At 43.0% G+C, this 24679-nt stretch overlaps 1 protein-coding gene across 2 annotated transcripts in view; it reads left to right on the top strand.

The window, feature by feature from the left end:
• The window catches only part of BORCS5 (BLOC-1 related complex subunit 5), a 78016-nt gene that overhangs the window by 45122 nt on the left and 8215 nt on the right, over window positions 1-24679 (top strand). For both annotated transcript variants that reach the window (XM_080663124.1, XM_080663125.1), the window contains exon 3: window positions 3571-3728. In XM_080663124.1, coding sequence (XP_080519250.1) covers window positions 3571-3728 — 158 coding nt within the window. The remainder of the gene's footprint in view (window positions 1-3570; window positions 3729-24679) is intronic.

Below are 24679 nucleotides of genomic sequence, written 5' to 3'. Positions count from 1 at the left end.
GCTCTATACATTATCTTATATACTTTTCTTTTATTAATTAATATCTTATGGAGATTTTTACATACAGAGCTTCCTCATTCTTTTCTATGATCATATATTCTTACTTATGGCTGCATCATGGTTTAATTAACAAACTCCCTATTGATGGACATTGAGATGTTTGTTCATATTTTGCTATTATAATCACTGTTGCAATGAATAATCTTATATATATTTTTACATCATTTAACACGCATGCTAATGTACATGTAAATTCCTAAGAGTGAAATTATTCTATCAAAGGCTTTATGCATTTGTAATTTTGATATCCATGCCAAGTTGCCCTCTATGGAGGTGTTAATGACTTACACATGAATCAGCAATGCCTATTTCCTCATAGTTCCACCTACGGAGTTTTTATCATACTTTGGACTTTTACCAATTTGGTGGGTTAAAATTGGGCTAGCAATAAAGTTTTAATTTCTATTTTTCTTACGATGAATAAGGTTATGCATCTTTTCTTATAGTTGAGGCATTGGTATATTCTTTTCTGTGAAATGCCTTTTCATGTCCTTTGTCTGTCTATCTTTGGCTGATTTTTTGCTTGCCAATTCTAGGAGCTCTACATATAAGAGGAAGCTTACCATTTGTGATTGAGTTGCAAATATTCTTCCCAGGTATTTTGGTGTACTTTTTAACCTGTTTTTTCCATGGGGAATCTTGATTTTTATATTGTTGAATTTATCATTGTTTCCCTTATGGCCTCTGCATTGTCCTGGCCTTCTATTGATGGCACAAAATCATTCCTCTTTCCATGGTGCGTCCTCACTCTTTTCCTACTTCGGTCTTGGATTGACAGCAAAAAGCTTTTGGTATCTTCCCTCCCAAGTCTGCTTCTGGGACTGTGTTCTTTGTCAGTTATAGGAGATAATTGATATTTATGTTAGGAGATTTCAGTGTTCTGAAAAAAAAGAAATCCCATCTCCTTGATTAGAGGCACTTTAGAAGACTGGCAGTTTCTTGTAAAACTAAACATGCAGTTACCATACAATGCAGAAATTGCTCTCTTGGGCATTCATACCAGAGATATGAAAACTTACGTTTACACATAAACCTGTACATAACTGTTTATAGCAGTTTTGTAACAGCCCTAAACTGGAAACAACTCAAATGTCCTTCAGTGAGTGAATGGTTAAACAAGCTTTGGTACATACATGCCAGAAGAGTACTACTCAAAAACAGAAAGGAACAAGCTATCGACAATATGTGACAACTTGGACGAATCTCTAATGTATGTTGTTAGGTGAAAAAAAAAGTCAGTCCCCAAAGGTTACATATTGTATTATCCCATGTATAAAACATTTTTCAAATGACAAAGTTTTAGAATAGTGAACAGATTAGTGTTTGCTGGGGTTAAGGATGCTTCCCTAGCAAGGATGAGAGAGAGGTGGATGTCATTATGGATGAGAGAGAGGTAGATGTGGTTATAAGAAGCAACACAAGAAACCCTTGTGTGATGGAATGGCTCAGTATCTGACGGTGATGGTGGAACATGACCCTACGTGTGAAAAAATTGTATAGAACTAAATACACCGGTGTGTCTGCACATGCACACACACATACACAAATGAGTGTAAGTAAAATGGAGACATCTGAATAAGATCAGTAGATTGTATCATTGTCAATATCCTGGTTGTGATATTGTATTGCAGTTTTTCAAGATGTTACCTTCTGGGGGAGACTGGATAAATAGATACACAAGATCCTGTACAATTAAAAAATAAATTCCCATTTTTGCAACTACCAGCTTCACCAAAAACTGCTATGTAGAGGCAGGTCCACTGGAGTAACTGGGCTCTTGGTGTTAGGATCAGCAGTGGAACAGCTGAGGGACCTAGTGCTGGCAGTGGAGTGTTGGGAAGCGAGGCAGTGCCTCAGGTTCAACCCTGCGCTCTGCTCTGTCAGGCCAGATGAAGATCTGAGAGCAGTGACTGGCACTTGCAAGGATTCTCTGGAACTACCCAACTGGATAGCTCATTTTACAGCGTGTCTGGGGGCGGGGGGAAGGAACACTGGCTTGGGCTCCCATACCTCAGAACCAGTGAGGGCTTGACATTGGTGGTTGGGGCAGGAATGGGGAAGGGTTCCCAAGATGACGTTTGCTATGGGTAGGTCCACCCTCATCATGCCCAGCATGTACCCTGTAGTCATGTTTATTTTGGTGTACCTCTTGCTGTATCATTGGCTCTGATATGAGGTAGAGCATGATCTAGCATAGTGCTTCTCAGAGTTGGTGGGGGAATCCCTGAGGTCCCCAGGACCCTCCTGGGGAGTTTTCACAGTAATATTTAGACACTTGCTAATTACTCTCATTCTCTTACAAGTGTGCAATAGAGTTTTCCAGAGGTGACGAGATGTGAAAGAGCAACAAATTGAACATAGAAGTGGATACAGAACTCCAGCTGTGTTCTATTAAGCCAGACATTAAAAAGACGTAGAAAAATATAAACAAGTGCCACTTTTCTTACTTTTTTGTTTTGGAAAATAGAATTCTTTTTTCTTAAAATATGTGTTGTTGTTTTTTTTTTTGTTAACATTCAATGAAGTTATTGTTATTTTTAAATGATTTAATAAATATTTAAGAATTTTCTCAGCTTAATTTCTAATTGGTGAATATTGATATAAACTACATAAACCACAGCTCTTTGGGGTCCTCAATAATTTTTGAGAAGGTAATGGAGTCCTAACAACAAAAAAGGTGTGATTACCAGAATGCGTTCGGCCAAAAGTTGGTGGACTTGCATTCTAGTCAGGGTTTTGCTGTGTGGCCATGGGCAAGTCATTTAGCCTCTTTTATTGATTTCTTCTTCTGTAAATGCTAATAATTCCCTGCTCTATATATACCTTAAAGAAAAGTGAGGTAATTCTACATGAAAAGCTTTGAAAATAGAATGTCCTATGCAAATGTAAGAGAATTTAGTAGTTAGACAAATAAACTTTTGTTGGAAGAAAATGTGAAGAATGAGGTTTATGGTTGTGTCAGCTGATACTCTGTTCACTTTTTAAATTTTTTCATTTTACATCTCCTCCTAACAACTTCCTTATCCATTTTATTTCTTTTTTTCAGTTTCTCAGACAACCATTTGAATTATTAAAAGGAATTAAGTAAATACATCTTCCAAAGTTTTCAATCAAGAAGGGATTTCTATTCCTGTTACTTTGAAGTAGTATCGTAAGGTCAGGAGTTCTGTCTTGGAGAAACCACTCACTAGCTCTGTGACTTTAGGGCAGTTACTTAACCTCTCTGTGTCTTGGACTCCTCATCTGTAAATTGGGGCTAACAATACTTCATTTTCCATGGTGATTAAGAGTATATAATAATGCACAGGAAGCACTTGGCCAGTGCTTGGCACATAGTAGATGCTCCATAAATGAGAGTTGCTGTGATTGTCATTAGCATATAACAAAAGATGCACCATTAAATTTACGTCTCTTACCCAGTCTTTAGTAAACTTATTATTAAGCTACTTTATTCATCAGTTTATTAACAATAACTTTCATTTTATTTCATTCTTTTTTTCTGCTTTGAAGGGCTATTGAGTGGCCAAACTTCCCCAACAAATACCAAATTGGAGAAATTGGATTCTCAGCAGGTGTTGCAGCTCTGCCTCCGATATCAGGATCACCTCCATCAGTGTGCAGAGGCCGTTGCTTTTGATCAGAATGCTTTGGTTAAGCGAATCAAAGAGGTAAGTATTGTGGGAAAATGACATTGCTGACTTATTGTGATTCCCTGTGACTCGTGAGTCCTTTTCCACTGGGCAGTAGAACTGGTGAGCCCAACTTTATGGGAAGTAGTCATTTTTCTATCTGCGTTTCGACATTTGTTCTCATTGCTTTATGGGATTGTCTTTCCTAACAGTAAAATGTGATGGTGAAAAAGAGTGGTCCATGGAGCTAGACCAATATGGAGTTTGAATCCTGGTTCACCACTTATTGCTTGGGCAAGTTACTTAACTTCTCCTGGTCTCAGTTTTCCTCATCTGAAAAATGGGGCTAATAAGTAGTAACCTACCCCAAGGGTTGAAGAAAAATTAAATTGCTCAGTTAAGTGTTAACTCTTTTTTTAAATTTAAATTTTATTTTTCAATTACAGTTTACATTACATGTTATTTTGTATCAGTTTTAGGTGTACAGCTTAGTGGTGAGCCTATAATATACTCTATATAGAGTTCCCCCTGGTATTTCCAGTACCTACCTGGCACCATACATAGTTATTACAATATTACTGAGTGTATTCCCTGTGCTTACTTTACAACTTCCAATCTGTGCTTCTTTTATATATGTATTTTTTTTATTATTGATTTTTTACAGAGAGGAAGGGAGAGGGATAGAGAGTTAGAAACATCGATGAGAGAGAAACATCGATCAGCTGCCTCCTGCACACCCCTACTGGAGATATGCCCGCAACCAAGGTACATGCCCTTGACCAGAATCAAACCTGGAACGCTGCAGTCCGCAGGCCGACGCTCTATCCACTGAGCCACACCGGTTAGGACCAATCTGTGCTTCTTACCCCCTTCACCCTTTTCACCCAGTCCCCCAACTCCTCTCCCCTCTGGCAACCATCAGTCTGTTCTCTGCATCGATGAGTCTGTTTTTATTTTGTTTGTTCATTTATTTTTGTTATTTAGATTCCACTTGTAAGTGGAATCATGTTATTTGTCTTCCTCTGACTGACTTATTTAAAGTAAGGGTTAGCTCTTATTAGTATGTTTAAAGTCCTGCCATACTAATTTGCTCTAGCTAACATTATATCTTCAAAATCACTTTTGCTTGTACCTATATGTAATTTGCATTTTATTTTCAAATAGGGTATCAGTTCTTTGAGAGCAGGAGTCTTGACATCTCCCTAAAAATTATATTTTTCATTGTATTAACACATGAAAAGCTCAGTAATTCTTATTGAATGGAAGCAGTTGACCCACAAGGTTTTGTAAGAAAAGAAACAAGATAACTAAAGAGCATGGTAGGAAGCTGAGTAATTACTAATAACAGTAAGCAGGTACTTCTTTTAAGCACTGAAAAGTATCATTGACTGGGCCATTGCATGGCACAGCTCTGGGTGCCCGAAGGTATAAATAAACATATTTTCCGAAGTTTTAACTCAAAAAGGGGTTTATTTTCCTGACACCTTAAAGTATGTCATACAAAGAAAAGAAAAGGTCAAGAGCTCTATCTTGGAGAAACCACTTATGTGAATGGCACCCCCTATTGTTTAACAAAATAGTTCTGGTCATTGACTTAGGCCAGAGAAGAAGATTGACATGCGGTAACACACAAGTAAAAAAGATTGTGAATCGCAGCAAATTAATTATTTATTGGGAATGAACACAGTACATCTTTAAAATGACAGAGTAGTTGCCATTTATATTGATAGATTTAAATTTGCCACCACCCAGCATATTAGCACCTATCCTATCTAATAAAAGAGTAATATGCAAATTGACCATCACTCCAACACACAAGATGACCGCCCCCATGTGGTCAAAGATGGCTGCCCCCATGTGGACACAAGATGGCCGCCACAAGATGGCTGGCAGGGGAGGGCAGTTGTGGGCAGTTGGGGGAGACCAGGCCAGCAAGGGAGGGCAGTTGGGGGGGACCCAGGCCTGCAGGGGAGGGCAGTTGTGGGCAATCAGGCAAGCAGGGAGGGCAGTTAGGGGTGACCGGGCCAGCAGAGGAGGGCAGTTGGGGGAGACCCAGGCCAGCAAGGGAGGGCAGTTGTGGGCGATCAGGCAAGCAGGGCGGGCAGTTAGGGGTGACCAGGCCAGCAGAGGAGGGCAGTTGGGGGAGACCAGGTCAGTAGGGGAGGGCAGTTGAGGGGAACAGGACTACAGGGGAAGGCAGTGGGGGGGGCAGTCCTGCAAGGGAGAGCAGTTGGGGGGGACCAGGCCTGCAGGGGAGGTCAGTTTGGGGGGGACCAGGCCTGCAGTGGAGGACAATTGGGGGGGACCAGGCCTGCAGTGGAGGACAGTTGGGGGGGACCCAGGCCTGCAGGGGAGGGCAGTTGGGGGTGATCAGGCAAGCAGGGAGCACAGTTAGGGGTGACCGGGCTGGCAGAGGAGGGCAGTTGGGGGAGACCAGGCCAGCAGGGCAGGGCAGTTTGGGGCAACCAGGCCTGCAGGGGAGGACAGTTAGGGGTGACCAGGCCAGCAGGGCAGGGCAGTTTGGGGCAACCAGGCCTGCAGGGGAGGACAGTTAGGGGCAACCAGACTGGTAGGGGAGGGCAGTTAGGGGTGACCAGGCCAGCAGGGGAGGGCAGTTAGGGGCAATGGGGCCAGCCAGGGAGCAGTTAGGTGTTGATCAGGCTGGCAGTGGAGTGGTTAGGGGGTAATCAGGCTGGCAGGCAGAAGTGGTTAGGGGCAATCAGGCAGAGGCAGGTGAGCAGTTGGGAGCCAGCAGTCCTGGATTGTGAGAGGGATGTCCAACTGCCCATTTAGGCTCGATCCCAGTGGGTTGGACATCCCTCAAGGGGTCCCAGATTGAAGAGGGTGCAGGCTGGGCTGAGGGACCAACTCCCCCCACCCCCCCCCATGCATGAATTTTGTGCACCGGGCCTCTAGTCTTTCATAAAATGTATGCATATATGCTTCTCTCATGGAAGTCTTTTACTTGGTAGACTATGAAATATGACCTTTCATATTGGTTGGTATTGATGTGGCCTTTCAAATGGTATCAGTTATTTTATTACATTATGATCTACATAGCCTCCAGTCCCAAACATGATTGCATTAGAATCACTTGGGTTTTTGTTTGTTTTAATAGTGAGTTATCTTGTCCCCGTAATAGTCTAGTTTGTGGTTTGTGAATCATTATTTTAATAAGTTTACCAAGTGATTCTGCAGCCATTCTCCATTACCTGGGATTTGGAAATCACTGATCTACAGGACTATTTTCCAAAATAAGTTCTATAGCACTAATTCATATAAGGAAGATCAAACTTTTTGCATATTCCATCACTACCTTGGAAAGTCACAATGCATATTTTCTTGTTAAAAGTTATTAGGAATCTTACAATAAACCAGCATTGTTCAAACTTTTTGATCTCAGAACCCTTATATTAGGTAACATCTATTAACATCTTATAGAAATAGCATTTTTAAAGAAACTTCTTTGGGAAATGCTCTTGTAGACATAAGACTTTATAATTTTTTACTATTGTGTTAGAAATTAACTGTGACATTAACTTTTAGAGAGACGACTTTACAAAAATACAACTTTTAATGCTTCTTGTTTTCTTTTTGAAAGATTCTCTAATCTATATCCATTATTCTGTAGTTTAGGAAAGTGTAGTAAGAAAGATCGACAGCTCATTTTTAAAGAGCTACCTAAAGTAGTTTATAGCTGGTAGTACAACACAGAGCTTCTCATTATACATTTTCAAGACTCAGAGCAGTGATTCTTGGCCTCGAATATGTGTCAGAATCACCTGGGAATTTTTCCCTCCAGTATATATGATGGAAAGTTTTACACACACCCTGAAGTAGATAAATACTGTGAACCGTCATGTTCTCAGCGCCCACCTACTGCAGGCATGAACATGTCAACACTCCTGGTCCATCCATACCCTACCCACTCCCTGTCACCTCCTCAACTAGTCTATTTTGCAGTAAATCTCAAGCATATAATTTCATTCATAAATATTTAAGTATGTATCTTTAAAAGTAAAGAACTCTTTTAAAAAAAACTTTTTAATCTGAATCAATTTTAGACTTAGAGAAAAGTCACAGCAATAGTTCAGAGAGTTCCTGTGTACCCCTCACACAGCTTCCTCTAAAGTGAGCATCTTACAGAATCCTAAATACAATGATCAAAACCAGGAAATTAACACTGCTACAATACTATTAACTAAACAAAGACCTTATTTGAATTTCACCAGTTTTTCCACCAATAAAGAACTCCTTTAAAAAAAACACAGCCACAATGCTATTATCATCATACCTAATATATTTAAGAATAATACCTTCATTCAGTATAGCTGAGCTGCTTTTTAAGAAAATACTGATGTATAATTCTCACTCTAAACCAGTTAGATTGAAATATTTGAATGGTGGTGGGTGGGGAAGGGAGGAAGCTGAGCGCACTGGTATTTATGAAAGTGCTGTAGAAGCCCTGGCCTAGTAGCTCAGTTGGTTAGAGCATTGTCCTGATATACCAAAGTTGTGGGTTCAATCCCCAGTCAGGGCACATACAAGATGCAATCAATGAATGCATAAATCAGTGGAATAACAAATCTCTCTCTCTCTGTCTTCCTTTCTCTCTCTCTCCTCCCCGTCCTTTCTCCCTCCCTCTCTCTAAAAATAAAAAAAAATCAATAAACAATTTTCTGAAAAAAACACCTGGCTGGTGTGCCGGTTGGGCATCATCTCATGCACCAGTAGGGGGCATGCAGGATGCAGCTCATCGATATTTCTCTCTCATCAATGTTTTTATCTCCCTTTCCTATCCTGTCTCTCTAAAATAAATAAAAACATATTTTTAAAAAACTTAAATAAATAAATAGAAAGTAGAATCCGTAACCAATGTTGAGAACCAGTGTTCTGGAGCATTCAAGCTGAGCTAATTCTGTTTGAGGAACTATGGGGTTCACTTTGAGTCATCAATAGTTACCCAGGATTGACGGAAAACCCGGAATAGTACTCACAGTGCTGTGCAGTACCTCCATAGTTCTCCTAGAGCAGAGGAGATGGGCACTGTTTCAGAGTTCTCATTGATGATTTGTTGTCTCTGTTGGAAAGTGCTGACAAACTCCTGAAACACACATCCATCTGTGCTCAGTTCAAACCTAAGGGTTGAAATTAGTCATTTCCAAATGAATAAAGTTGAGGATGTAGTTTTGATCAAAACCAACTCTCTGATATTATTCCATATGTTTCCTGGAAAGTTGGTTGCCAGAGTGAGGAGGTAACCTAATGCTATGTGTGTTGTAAAGGAAGGGAACTTAATAAGCATGGAGCATGTGTATTAGTGGAAGTGTGGAGCCCGCATTACCCAAAGGCCTATAAAGTTACAGGGCTTGTGATCACTTAAGTTTGGGTCAAAGGGAAACATGGCTATGTCCTAGTCTGATTCAGATAAGAGAAAATCAAGGAGTTAGCTAAGCTTTCCTGTTGCTAAATTTGTATGATGCTCTTGAATGACAAATGTTTTATAAATGTGTGTATGAGAGAGAAGTAGAAGATAGAGATTGTCTTCCTTCACAGTCAGGGAATCCTATCTAATAAAGAGGGAATATGCTAATTGACCCTCACACCATCGCAAAAGGTGGCGGCATCCACAGCCAATAAGGAGGGAATATGCTAATTGACTGCTATGCCCTCAAAGATGGCAGCGCCCACAGCCACAAGATGGCGGCACCCAGTCCCCTCAGCCCTGCCAGGGTGGCAGGTGTGTGCAGAGTCCCCCAGTCCCCTCAGCCCCCCAGCCACCCAGGGCCAGCCCAAGGCACAGGCAAGCCTTGGATGGCGGCTGCCCAGCTGCCCAGGGCCGCCCAAGGCTCAGGTAATCAGGGCCGGCCGAGGCTTGCGTTGCCAGCAGTGGCAGCAGCAGAGGTGTGATGGGGGCGTCACCTTCTGCCCCTGAGGGCTCTTGGACTGTGAGAGGGGGCAGGCCAGGCTGAGGGACCCCCCTCCAGTGCATGAATTTTCATGCACCGGGCCTCTAGTCTTGTAATATACACTGACCACTCGTTTTCTTAATGGCTGCAGGATGGCCCCTCAGTCAGCCAGCTCACACTGCTGAACAACTATTGCAGACCTACTTAGTGTGAGGTCCTTTAGGGGTTACAGAGAAATGTGAACTAGTCCCTGCTCACTGAGCGCTATCTAGGTGAGGGAATAGTAATATGAAAGATAAGGCACTGTAGATGGAGAGTCCTCAGTTATGGTTTATGATTAAAGTTCTTTAAGAGTTAAAGATCAGGCAATCCACGAACAGGTGAGGTTCACGCTGGGTCTTAAAGGAAAACCAGGATTCAGGAAATGAATGGAGATAAAGAGCAGAGCATTGCTGACTGGGAAACAGCTTGACAGTCTCAGAAGAAAATTAACTTTGGGGCTTCATGGGGCAGTAAAGAAACTAAACTTGGTCCAAGAAAGCTTCTCTACATTAAGAACCACAGAATGTTGGAGTCGGAAGGAACTTGGAGACTTCTGGTCCAGTGCCATCATTATTTAGATGCAGAAATTCAAGCCTGTTAGAGAAAATAAGCAGTTTAACCAGGATCACAGAGTGAGACAGTGGCCAAAATTATGGAATTAAAAGTGAATGAAGATTAAAGGATTTTTTTTGTGTTATTTTTTTGTAGGTGGTATACTTGAACATGTTTACAGATTAAGGGGGAAGAGACAGAATAGATAAAAGATGAAAGATAAAAAGGGGATTCATACAGCAAGATCCCTGATAGAACAAGAGAGGAGAGGATTTAGAGCCATTGGGTTCTTTATTTTGAGAGAAAAGGAAGGATATAGGTAGGTTTATAAAAAGAGGATACCTGGTACAGATCAGTCACATCTGAGGAGCCTGTGTATTCTCTCTGAAGAAGAGGGGAGGTCATTTGTTGGGAATGACCCCTGGGGAGTAGTACAGCTGTGAGCACTGGGAGTCACGGAGGGCTCAGATGAGGGGAAACTTCTACCTTGTATCCTTGGGTGATTTAGCGTAGTGGTTCTGAGTACAAACTCCAGAGCCTCATTGCCTGGGTTCAAGTCCTGGCACTGCCTCTAACTAGCTCTATGACCTTAGCCAAGTTACTTAATCCTTCTGAGTCTCAGTTCCCTTACCTGTTATATGGGGATAAGAACAGTATCCACATCAGTAAGGTTTCTGTGAGAGTTAAACAAGTTTCCCTATGTTAAGTACCTAGGACCATGTCTGCCGTATAGTAAACACTGGAGTGTTAGCTCTTATTATTAGTTTTAAATATAAATAAATGACTTAAAGAGAAAAGCCTAACCTTATTGCCATGAATTGGCCCATATGAAGTTTCTTGATACAGCAGCAGCCTAAATAGTGGCTCATTTTAAACAATACCCTCAATAATCAGGTGTGATAAAGAACTAAATAGTTAGCTCATTCTAGTTTCCTTGAAACCCTGCATGATTCCTTTCATGCCATGTATATGCGATTTTTGGAATTTTTGTAGTAAATTTAACTGTTTCTTCTGCTTTGTGAGTAGCAAACTGGAGCCTAGGGAACACGGGTCATGAGAAATGAGACTGGATGACCACACATGATTAGTCCTTGGCCTCTAGGCTGTGGGTATATCAGTTATCACTTAGGTGATTTTTTTAAAAAATATATTTTATTGATATTTTACAGAGAGGAAGGGAGAGGGATAGAGAGTTAGAAACATCGATGAGAGAGAAACATCGATCAGCTGCCTCCTGCACACCTCCCACTGGGGATGTGCCCGCAACCAAGGTACATGCCCTTGACCGGAATCGAACCCGGGACCCCTCAGTCCGCAGGCCGACGCTCTATCCACTGAGCCAAACCGGTTTCGGCTCACTTAGGTGATTTTTTGTGAGAGCCCATCATTTCTACTTAAGGATTCGAGTTGACAGGCAGACACTTTCAGTTCTAGGTCACATCTGTCACTGAAATGTGGGTTAAATGGAAGGTAAAGAAGCATGTGTCCTCCTAATGTGGGTGCTTTCCCCCAGGGCCGGAGAAGGCGGAGGGAAGGCTGGTGGCAAGTCCACAGCCCCAGGAAGACACAGTTGAGAGAGTTGGAGCAGTTCTTGTCACTGACCTAGATCACAGTTCCATCTCACTCTAGTTAGCTATCAATGTGTAAATAAATTAGAATGTCTTTTAATGAAGATAAAGCCTCTAGGGCAGGGGTGGGCAAACTTTTTGACTCAAGGGCCACAATGGGTTCTTAAACTGAACCGGAGGGCCGGAACAAAAGCATGGATGGAGTGTTTGTGTGAACTAATACAAATTCAAAGTAAAGGAGTGGAGGGGAGAGCAAGAGAACCGGATAGAACAGCCGGATCCGGCCCGCAGGCAGTAGTTTGCCCAAGGCTGCTCTAGGGCTATTTTGTTACAGTTATTATGTGCTTGCCTAGGGGCCTTGAAACTAAATTCATGATATGATACTGATAGTCTCAGTGTTTGTCATTCTTATGTGTGTTGATAAGCAGGCTATTTTAGCATCCTATCTAATAAAAGAGTAATATGCAAATTGACCATCACTCCAACACACAAGATAGCTGCCCCCATGTGGACACAAGATGGCCACGACAAGATGGCCAGCAGGGGAGGGCAGTTGGGAGGGACCAGTTCTACAAGGGATGGCAGTTGTGGGCGATCAGGCCAGCAGGGGAGGGCAGTTGGGAGGGACCAGGCCTGCAGGGCAGGGCAGTTGGGAGGGACAAGGCCTGCAAGGGAAGACAGTTGGGGGCAATCAAGCCTGCAGGGGAGGGCTGTTAGGGGTGACCAGGCCAGCAGAGGAGGGAAGTTGGGGGCAACCAGGCCTGCAGGGAAGGGCAGTTGGGGGGGACCCAGGCCTGCATGGGAGAGCAGTTAGGGGCAAACAGGCTGTCAGGGGAGCAGTTAGGCATCAATCAGGCTGTTAGGGGAGTGGTTAGGGGGTGATCAGGCTGGCAGGCAGAAGTGGTTAGGGGCAATCAGGAAGGCAAGCAGGCAAGCAGTTGGGAGCCAGCAGTCCTGGATTTTGAGAGGGATGTCCGACTGACCGTTTAGGCCCGATTCTACCGGGATCGGGCCTAATCAGGCAGTCAAACATCCCTTGAGGGGTCCCACATTGGAGAGGGTGCAGGCTGGGCTGAGGGACACACACCCCCGTGCACGAATTTCGTGCACCGGGCCTCTAGTAAACTAATATGAAGCATTGAAGGGGAGGTTCAGATGAACAGGTAAGAGCTGCATTCCTTAGAAAGTCATATGATCACATACGGTTATAAAGAGACCCTAAAGTTTCTCTAATTTAGTTCTTTCATTGCGCAAATAAAGAAAACCAAGGCCCTTGGCGTTTATTTGGGACTTGCCCCAGGTTGTTCTCTTAGCTAATGATTAAGATGATATTAGTTGAGTCTCTGATTCCAGTGCTTTTTTCTGTTTTACCATACTACTTATGTCTACTTCTTTGGGATCTTTCACTTCATTTTCAGTTACTGCTTTTCATGTAGTAGGCATTCAACTGGTGTTTGAAGGGGTGGGCTACCCTTTCAGGAGTCAGTACACAGAGCTAGGCAGGGATTCTTTCTGTTGACAATACAGTAATATTTAAGAACTAGTTGGAGCCATCTTCCAAGTGTCTGACCTGACTTTCTGTACCATGCCTCTTCCCATGAGACTGGGGGAGAGATTGATCAAGGTTAATCCATTGCTCAGTGTTGCAGAGAATCGGTGCCTGAACTGGTATTCGCATTCATTCTGACCTCCTTCAGGTAAAAGCCCGGTTTTGTGAACCATTGGTTAGGTGAGGCTGTTACTATTTATTTATTTATTCATTCTCACACAAGGATGTGTTTTTCTTGATTTTTGGAGGCGGGGGGAAGAGAAACATTGATGTGAGAGAGATACATTGATTGCCTCCTGTACGCACCTGGACAGGGGGTCAAACCTGAGACCTTTCTGTATACAGGACAATGGTCCAACCAGCTGAGCCACACCAGCCAGGGTGAAACTCTGCCTATCACCTTAAACTGTGAATCTTTAAATGACAACATTGTTATATTTCTGTTGCTGCTTTTAAACATATTCTGGCATTGGTTGCTGCATGTTTGACCTCAGATGATATAATGGATTGGAAGTGTTTAATAAAAACTATAAATTTTGATAAGAGCATTGAGATGTTGGGCTTCTTTTTGCTGAAATACGGAGGGCAAGGCATTTCAAGACAGTTTTGGGTTCCCTTTCTATCTTACAAGTGACTTTGGTGTGAAATTCAGGTTGAGACCTTACAATGTAATTATAGTGCCCCCCGCCCCCTTTTGTCCTTTGGGCAACCTTTCTTCTCGGTAAGAAACACAACTGGTGCCTTGGGTGGCAGGAAGCAGAGGTGGGGATTGGGCTGCTTCTGGCTGTAAGTCTGCCGTACACTGCTTCCTTCCGCCTGGCCCCACACTTCCGTCACAGCAGCGCTGCCTCGCCAAAAGGCAGAGATCCTGGAGGAGGGCCCAACCAAGTTTATTACTCGCCTTTTGGAAATGTAGGCTTGTGTGTTTTGGCGAGGCATGAGCAAAGCCTAGTTATTTGACTGCTCTGAGATTTAACTCCATTCAGATTCTGGATACTGACACATGAGTACGTGTGAACAGCAGCCCCATTTCCCCCCCGTTCACCTGCCCTAGACGTGCCCCTAGACAGCTGGCGCTGCCAGCTTTCCTAGTACTGGCTGCAGGTGCCAGGAACTAGAGCCCCTGGTCCTCTCCCACCCCAGCTCGTTTTCAGTCTACCACAGTGGGCAGTGTTAGAAGCTCCATGTAGCCGCCTCTCTTGTGAGGAATAGCAGAGTAACTGGTATCCGTAAGCCAGCTAGTAAGCAGTATTCAGGGCACATGGGTTATAGAATCAGAAGTAGGGCTGGGAAGAGATATTCCCTGTCCTGTATCTCTTTCAGGGAAGAAAAACAAGGAATTTTAGCAAATCTGAGCATTGCTGCAGTGCTGAGAACAACGCCTGGCACATAGGAACATTTAATAAATGTTTGTTAAGTGAACAATTTAATATATCCTGCAATTATTTCAATATAAACTTTCTTTTATTAGAAAAAGTAAAGGTTGTGAGTGTTGTATTAGGTGGGGTAGGCTATACTGCATCTGTAATTAGACTCAGAGATGTGTAATGGCTCAAATACAACATAAGTTTATTTCTTGCTCATATTCAAGGTGTGTGGTTCTGGTTACTAGGTGACTCTCCTCCTTTGAATTCAGGATTCCAGGATCCTCCCATCTGTGGTTCTGCCATACCCAAAGACCAAGTTGCTCATGGCATCCAGTTGTTGGGAGGGGCAAGAGAGTGGGGCCAAACCTGTAAGTGTTGTATGTCACTTTGGCTAAACTCAATCCCATGGCTAACTACAAAGAAGGCTGGGAAATGTAGTCTGTATGTGTGCCCAGGGTTATACTAAATTTTGAGCTACATTTTGAGCATCTGTGTTATCCTTGAACTTACATTCCTAAAATGCATCTACAGCCCAACTTTAAGATTAAGAATAGCTGGTGGAAGGTTCCATGGTAAATTTTACTTGTTTTAAGTCCTCCCATCAATGAAAACCAAGTAATATTAAGAAACCCTTGCCCTAGACCAGTGGTCGGCAAACTCATTAGTCAACAGAGCCAAATATCAACAGTACAACGATTGAAAGTTCTTTTGAGAGCCAAATTTTTTAAACTTCTTCTAACGCCACTTCTTCAAAATAGACTTGCCCAGGCTGTGGTATTTTGTGGAAGAGCCACACTCAAGGGGCCAAAGAGCCACATGTGGCTCACGAGCCACAGTTTGCCGACCACTGACCTAAACAGTTTGGTACAGTGGATTGAGCATCAGCTTGCAGACTGAAGGGTCCCGAGTTTGATTCTGGTCAAGAGCACGTACCTTGGTTGCAGACTCAATCCAGGCCCTGGTTGTAGACACATGGATGTTTCTTTCTGTCTCTCCCCCTCCCTCCACTCTCTCTAAAAAAAAAAAAAAAAAAAAAAATCAATATCCTTGGGTGAGGATTAACAAATAAAACAAAACAAAAAGAAACCCTTAAACTTTTAACATTAAGTGAAAAAATTAGGACACACCATTATAATTAAGACTAGGCCTTTCAAAACTTTGTATGCATGTGCTGTTACCTGTCTATTTCATTTATGAACCCATTCAGCTCTGTGCCAGGCTCTGTTCTAGGTGTGAGGATGTGTCACTGAACAAAATGGGATCCTTTCCTCATAGGCCTTCCATTCACTGGGGAACAGGCAATAAACAAGGTAAAAAAGTAAAATATATAGCATGTCAGATAAGTGCCAAGGATAAAACTGTAAAACAAGAAAGGGATTTGAAATTTCAGTGAGGTGCAAATTTTAGGTAGAGTGGGCCTGGAAGGCCTTACTAGAAAGAAAGGAACTTTTAATATAAAGAGCAAGCCTGGAGACTCTTCCTCAAAACTCTGTCTCTCCTTAAAATTTATCAAATTTTTGGACCAATGACAATCACAGTACCCAAGATTCTATGCATGATTTACAATCTAGTTATTCTCATACTTCTCTGGATATTTTGGACTAGAGACCTACTTGCTAACTCTGTTGTTAGTAGGGAAGACACTTGTAGATTGATACTCTCTTAAAAAGATATCTCTAATTCTTTCAGGTTCCAAGAATTCCCAAAGGATTTCTCTCTAGGATGTGTTCCTAGAGCTTGAGGCGACAGTTAACTTTTTTCTGCCCATATTGACAGGCTGTACTTTAATTATAAGACCTCAGATGTACTCCGCAGTTCTCATTCTACATGTGAGTAGAGAGCTTATTACTTGTTTAGGTTATAGAAAACCATTACTAGAAATTGCTCATGCAGAAAGTTAGGTGTCACCAAGGTGAAGTCCAGAGCAAATGGGATAATGAGTGTGCATGTACTCTGCAGGGCTAGGGGCTATGTGAATGAAAGGATTATTTTAGGGAGTAGAGTCATTTGTTTCAAATGCAGTAAGACCAAGGAGGAGGTGATGTTAATCTGTAGAGGTATTGGTGGCACAATTTCAGCATAGATTCAGCAGTGCTTTCTTCATCCTAAGTTACCTCAGCCATTCACTCCTTCACCCTTGCTGAGACCAGTCACTCACTTGCCTTTCCATCTATCTATCTATATATATAAAGAGCCAGGGTCCGTAACATCCAAAACGACTGAAGGCTCGACCAAACACCGCAAGTCAGTCCTGCAGTCAGTGAACATAGGATCAATTAATATTAAGTGAACATAGGGTCAATTAATATCGCTTTGAGAGGAGTTGAGAATATAAAGTACAGTGTAGAGCAACTCACATAAAACTCTTTTCAATTAAGATATTTTCCTTTATTTAAAATGTATCTTTATTGTTGAAAGTATTACAGATGTTCCTTTGTTTTAGTTTTTTTTTTCCCCCCATTGATCTCCTCCACCCTGCACCCGCCCCTTCCAGGCCTTCACCAGACTATTGTCTGTGTCGATGGGCTATTCCTATCTAATACATAAAAATCTAGAAAGATTTAGAGAAAATAAAATAAAAGATATGCCAGGTAACTATTGAACGGAAGAGCTGAAGTTGCTGCATGAATACTGGGTACAGGCTTGAAGCAAAAACACAACTCATGAGATAAAGTTAGTCATTGTAACATAACAAAAGGTTCCTTTCACTAAAGAGATAAGATGGTTCCCAATACTTAAACACATAATAGAACAGTGTGGGGGTTCAGAATGAGCCTTACCAAGATGTGTCTCAGTGGTATGCAGATTTTTGAGCTAAGGGCAATTTTAGCTTCAGGCTCAAGTGAAAATTCTGTCCCTCCCTTTAACTACCTAAAAAAAAAAATGAATTAGAGGCCTTGCCCATAGTAAGACATTATCATCATATATAATAAAAGGCTAATATGCAAATCAACCGAACAGCAGTACAACTGGTCGCTATGACACGCACTGACCACCAGGGGCCAGATGCTCAATGCAGGAGCTGTCCCCTGGTGGTCAGTGTGCTCCCACAGAGGGAGCGCTGCTCAGCAAGAAGCCAGGCTCATGGCTGGCTAGCACAGCAGCGGTGGTGGGAGCCTCTCCCACCTCCACGGCAGTGCTAAGGATGTCCGACTGATGGCTCCCGGACTGTGAGAGGGTGCAGTCTGGGCTGAGGGACCCCCCCTTCTGAGTGCACGAATTTTGTGCACTGGGCCTCTAGTATATATATAAAAGCCTAAGCTACCCTTACAACTGTTCGACCGAATGACCCGTTGACTGGTTACTATGACGTGCAGTGACCACCAGGGGGCAGATGCTCAACACTGGAGCTGCCCCCTGGTAGTCAATGCGCTCCCACAGCTAACCTCCCACAGCCAGCCAACCTCCCATGGTCTGTTCCCTCCCCTCCTCCCCTGCACCCCACCCCACCAGCCGGCCAGGCCCAGGAACCTCACCCATGCACGAATTTGTGCACCGGGTCTATAGTCTTGTAATAATCATAGTTATAGTCTCCCAGATCCACTAAAGTCAGACTGCTCCTTGGTCTCCACTCCTGCCCATGCCTTCTACTGTGCTGCCTGCTGCTAGAATCTGCTCTTCGTCTCTGCCTGATGAATCCTGTACTCCCATCAGTATAGCCAGCAGCCTATCCATGAATCATTCCTGGTTCCCATTGGTTTCAGAAGGCATCTCCTGGCCTTGGCCATGTAGCTGTTGGTTAGAGCATCGTTCCTATGCACCAAGGGTTCAATCTGCAGTCAGGGCACATGCAAGAGGCAGCCAATGAATGCATAAATAAGTGGAACGACAAATCAGTCTCTCTCTCTCTCTCTCTTTCTCTCTCTCTCCCTCTCTTTCTCCCTCTCTCTCTCTCTCTCTCTCTCTCCCTCCCTCCCTCCCTCTCCCTCTCCCTCTCCCTCTCCCTCTCCATCTCCATCTCTCCATTCCTCTTTCTCTAAACTCAATAAATTAGAAAAAGAAATTTTTTAAGAAGGGGTCTCCTGTCTCATTTCTCCCCCAGGGCTCAGGAAATGTTTGTTTGCTGGATGAGTTTGTGTAGCGATGATGAGCATCAGCTCTCTGTGCGGGTGACGATAGGAGCCTCTGGATTTAGAGGTCAGGCTCTCCTATGTCAGGATAGGTCATCCGGCACAGGGTTTAGGAGCACACACTCTGTGTCAAGTGGGATACAGGATACCAACATAGTACCTTAGTGTCATTGTCATCGTCATCACCATCATCATCTCCTCCTCATAGTCGGTGTCACCTGTTTGTTCTTTAGGCATAAGTTAGAGGATTTCAGCTGTAAAATATTTATCTCCACACCAAGGCCTGTTCTCTCTGAGTCAAAAAAGGGGTTATGTTCATAGATAGTTGGGGTTCCTAAGTAAGGGAATTGTAGAGCACATAATTAGTCCAGTTTTACGCTGTTTAATCACCTCCGCTCAGGTTTAAACTATTGAATGTGTCACTGAGGTCATACAGACTGACTTTTCTTTCCCTTTGATCCTGGCATTGGGAAGGGGAGTCCAGGTCACTGATGTGGCTCCCAGGTTTTCTTCTTCATCCATCAACTCCATCTGCCGGCGTGGCTTCTACACACGTCTCCTACGGAAGTAGAAGTGGTGGTAGTAGTAATAATGCAGCCATCTTTTTTTAGATGTTTACTGTGTGCCAGGTCTGGAATGGACATGCTACATACATTATCATCTGTGTATGACGGATAAAGAAGCCAAGGTTCAGAGACCCAAAGGGCAACCATTCAAGGTGACACAGTTGTTAAGTAGAGGAGCTGGGACTCAACCCAGACCTAAAACCCACACTTGAGATTCCAGATGCTTTCTACGGCAGTTTTTTTTCTTTCTCTTCGATTCTTTATGCAAGGGTTTTTACCTGCCAGCTTCTCTCCATGTTTGTACCTAATGCTAACTTTCCCGGACCCAATATCCCTTTATCATATTTCCTTCCTGGTTTCACAGTATATGTTTATATTTCAAAAGTGACCCTTATAGGATGCAACCCCACTTCAAAAAATAACCCTGATGACCCCAGATTTACACCTTTAAAATGCCAGCTCTCCCTACGCTGAGGCTACCTTTTCTGCACTGCCCATCGCTTACTTTCTTGTGAAAGGATTTCTGAGGACTATGGTAGTCATGGAGGTGGACGGAGAGGGGCAGTCAGGGGAGCCAGGGAGCGGACCTGCGCCAAGGGGCGTCATACCTCCCCAGTCCCACTCTGGAAGGAAGGCAGAGAAAGGGGGTCTTTAATTAGAAAGCAGAACGGGAACTTGTCAAGGAGGCAGAAGATCTGAGGTGTCAGAGTGCCCTGGACTGATGTCTTCGTAGAGTCCAGGGAAAGCTCTCCCAAGGGGGAGGGAGGCGTGGGATTTCTGCCCTCCGGCCAGCCTTCCGTTTACCCTGATCTTTTTCTTTTCCTGATGTTCTGCCTTTCAGTGTCCCTCCCTAGCCCTTTTTTTTTGGGGGGGGGGGGGGCGGGTTCGAGGGAGAGGGGAATCTGCCTGCCTAACATATTTAGCTTTGGGAAACTGCTTAAAGGTTTTGAGATTTCTTTCCCACCTCCTTGCCTAGACATAACTGCCAAGGGTAAGAAGGCATAAGGGGAAGTTGGGCAAGCCGTAAAATAATAATTGGAACAAAGTGATGCAATTCAAATTCCTGAGGTCCTGGTATCTCTTGGTTCTCTTAAAGACCCAAATAAAATTTGTTCCTTTGCTGAGACAGATACATTGTTTGAACAAAGGAAACAGGGTCACTTCAAAATGTCCACTATGTGGTAACCCATACCATTCAGCCCGTGTTGTAATTAATGAAAACACTGGCGACAGTCTGCCCATTGTTTGCCGTTGAGCAACAGGAAATGGCAAGCTAGCAAGGAGCTGGAGAAGGCTTATGTCATTCCAGGGGAAGCAGAAACCGCACAGTTTTGACCGATAGCTTCCTGGTTGCAGATCTGGGTCCACCTGAGCAGGTTCTGTTCCTAATGGACATGGAGATGTTTTGACCTTATCATTTGATTTTGACATTAATCTGTAGTAGATATTGTGTTTTCCTTATGTCTAGAAATGGTGTATTGAAAAACATTGTTTTAGATCACAGTTTTCACACACAGTTACAATTCATCCGACAGGATAGAACTAGCTACAGGAAAGGAAATGTCACTGGCCAGCTTAGTGCACGGGATAGTTGACAGGAATGTCATGTGGTGGCCCTGGGACTGAGGAGATGTGGAGTCCAGCCCTGGAGCTGGCAGCACCAGCTGTGTAGACTTAGGCAAATAATGTATTTACCACTTTGGAGTTGGTCTGGTAAAGTGAGAGGGGTGGGATCAAATACTCTCTCGGGACCCTCGCCGCTCTAAAGTTCTATGTTCAAAGCCCCCTTCGTGGAGTCAAGAATCATGAAATGCTTGGACAAGTGAAATGTCCGAGTACAAAGTGTGCAAACAGACTTTGCCAGTGAAAATGTCGTTCAAGTTGATCTACTAATAGATAGTTTATCCCTTTAATCTCCTCTCAGGTTTTGTTTTTATAATTTGTCTGGTAATTTGTTGTTGTTTTTTATTAAGAAATTAAATATTGGTGGTTAAATTAGAAACAAAAGTCTTCTTTCACTGCACTTGAAAACTAAAAGTTGCCAAGGTCATCTATTTTGGATTTCAAAAATGTATAGAACACATTGCTCAACATGGAATGTATTTCAGTGAAATGAATTGACATTTGAATTAATGAGCTCTGTAGAAAAGATAGGCAAAGATTCGGTGAAGAGGCCTGGGTTTAAATATATATTAGAGGCCTGGTGCATGAATTTGTGCATGGGTGGAGTCAGGCCAGCCTGGCCAGGGGGAGGGGACATGGGCTGTTGGCCGGCCTGCCTCCTGGTCGAACTCCTGGTTGAGGGGACAATTTGCATATTAGCCTTTTATTATATAGGATATACACTGAGTGGCCAGATTATTATGCATTCAGAGATCATAATAATCTGGCCACTCAGTGTAGTACATAGTAAAATGCCTAACATTTAATAGATAATTAATAGTAGCTGTAACTGCTATACATTATTTTATTACAGTAATGAAAATAACTAGGGAATTACCGATTGATATAGACTGTGTTCTGTCTACCCAGTCATCCTAATGTGATGTACATAGATTACTAAAGACACAGTCCCAGTAGTATGGATTTCAGTTTTTGTTTTTGAGACCATGTGGACTGAGGTTTTCCAGAGAAGTTTCCCTTCTTGTGTGCTTTATCCGCCAAAGGTGTGATATGAAAATAAATAGCAAGAGTTTACTCTTGTAAGCTGTCATTGCAAACGGTTGTCTTCAGAAACAGGGTAGCTTCAATATGTATAGTGTGGGGTAATTGGTGACAATTGGCCTGTGATGCAATTAATGAAAACACCTGCCCATTGTGTCAGAGAGAGGCATCCAGAGAACATTAAGGGCGCGTACCTCAGTTAAGGGCGCGTACCTCAGTTGTGGTTTGATCCCCGGCCCTAGCCTGGTCCGGGTGCCTGCAGGAGGCAGTCTCTCTCTTTCTCTCTGTCTCCCTCTCTCTCCTCAGTGGCCATTGTGGAGTCAGTTTACATACCGGCAAAAAAGGTTCCAGGAGGTGGCTGAGATCTCGATTTTGGGGTACCTCTCACCCTTTTATAGTGTACAGTTCAATGGTTCTTGGTATAGTCACATAGTTGTGCAACCAACACCACTGTCTAATTCCAGAACACTTTCATCACCCCAAAAAGAAACCCCCATAAATTAGTAATCACTCCCCATCTCCTGTTCTCCTGTCCCACAATAATCACTAATCTGCTTCCTACGCCTATGGATTGCCTAGTCTAGTCATTTCATACAAATGGAATCATATGTGGCCCTTTGTGTCTGGCCTCTTTCACTTAGCATGATGTTATCAAAGCTCATCCATGTTGCAGCCTTGCATTTGTTGCAAATGTTGTCAGTTGCATTCTTTATCTTATATAATAAAAGGCTAATATGCGAATTGTCCCTATGGGCGGGAGTTCAGCCGACTGGGAGTTAGACGTGCGCTCACCACCAGGGGGTGGCGCGGAACATGGCAGGCGTCAGTGACGCAGCCCTGGCAGTGGGCAGCCGTGGAGGCACTGCCAGCCCCAATGGGCCCCAACGAGAGCAGGACCACAGCAGGATGGTGGAGCAGGTGAGTGGGCGGCACCAGGCCAAGGCAGATGCGAAGGGCGGCCCCGGCCGGCAGCCGCTAGGGACCTTATCCATGCACGAATTTCGTGCACTAGGCCTCTAGTTATCTATAATAATAAAAGTGTAATATGCTAATTAGACCGGACAAAGCAGGAGCTGGGAGGGCCGAGGCAAGCCACTGTGGCTGTGAGGGCCAAGCCCCTTGCATGAATTTCGTGCATCGGGCCTCTAGTGGTTGAATAATATTCCACTGTCTGAAAATAGACCACATTTTGTTTATCCATTCATCACTTGATGAATACTTTTCTTTGAATGTGGTCATATAATCTGAGAATTTCTTCATTTCATTTTAGCATTATGAAAAACAAATCTCTATGCAGATTTGGCCATTCCATGGAATTTGTTATTAGCACTTTTCTATTTTTAGATTGCTTTTGTATAAATCCTCTCATTTATAATCTTCATAACACTACTGTGAGATGGGAAGGATGGATGACAGGTGGTATTATTACCACTTTAAAAAAGTAGAAACTGAGACTCAGTTTGTGATTTGTCATACAACTAGTAGAATTTAAATTCAAGCTTTCTTTTTATTACTTTATTTTTATTGTTGACACTATTACAGATGTCCCCATTTCCACCCCCACCCCCCCGCTTTGCCCACCTCCACCCAGCCCACCCCCCTTCCCTCTGGCCAACACCACAAACACCACAGTATTGTCTGTGTCTATGGGTTGTGCCTATATGTTCTTTGACTAATTTCTTCACCTTGTTTCTAGCCCCTACCTCCCTCACAGCTGTCAGTCTGTTTCATGTATCCTTTGTTTCTATTAGCCTTCTATCTTTTTATGGTAATGAATTATTAGCCATGTCAAGGATTTAGGGTGGGGGTGAACCTACATTTCTAAAAATCAGTAATATGCCTATCTCCAAATAGGCATTTGAGGCATGGCCAAGTCCCTACAGATTGTTACTGGCCCCAGAATTGATTATTTAGATAGCTACGGTATAAAACATGATGAATTGTCATTTTTCCTTTTAGCCCTTTAGCTAAAAAAAATCTTACAATAAAAGAACAGAATTGTGTGTCACTGTATATTTGTTACATTTTGGAGCACAGGGGTTGTCCTTGCAAGGGAGGAACAGAGCTGGGACTGGATTCAGAATTTGAGAAGAGGGACAGATAGCCCTGGGATAGCTGGCCTTGGCTCACCATGGCCTCCTCCTCCCCAGGAGCTCATGTTCTTAAATTGAATTTAGGTGTAGAATGAGCACAGAGAAAGTGAACTACCTATTGATATCAAATAAAAATTGACCCTGAGGCTTAAGTTAACTGAGCGACATCACATTAAAAACTGGACATTGCTTTTAAAGGATATAAAGGTGTGTGATTTTTTTTTAACATAGTCTCCTTAAATTCTTAAGCAGTCTTTTTTGTTTTTAATATTTCTTGTAAACGTAAGTAATTTAGGGATAGGAAAAGCAACAATCTACTGATCATATAGACTTGAATTTTGTTAACTGTGGAACACAGTTTACCTGCTCGTTTTTCTTTTGACCCATAAAAAAGTTATTAAACTTATTTTTGGCCATCTTATACAATATCTATATGAGGCTCTCTTATTGTTGGATCATGCATCTTTTCTAACTTACCAGTAAAGCTATAGGCCCTTGTAAAATGTATCAGTACTTTGAAGAGATTACCTTTAGTTTGAAAAGGAAATCTCATTAAGCATGTAGACATCTTCCATAGGATGACCCACCTGTCCCAAACCAGCATCAAAGC

This window comes from Plecotus auritus (assembly GCF_963455305.1).
Source record: "Plecotus auritus genome assembly, chromosome: 3".
Classification (NCBI taxonomy): Eukaryota; Metazoa; Chordata; class Mammalia; order Chiroptera; family Vespertilionidae; genus Plecotus; species Plecotus auritus.
The sequence above is the reverse complement of the archived record's forward strand: the minus strand, read 5'-3'. Positions and strand labels throughout refer to the sequence as shown.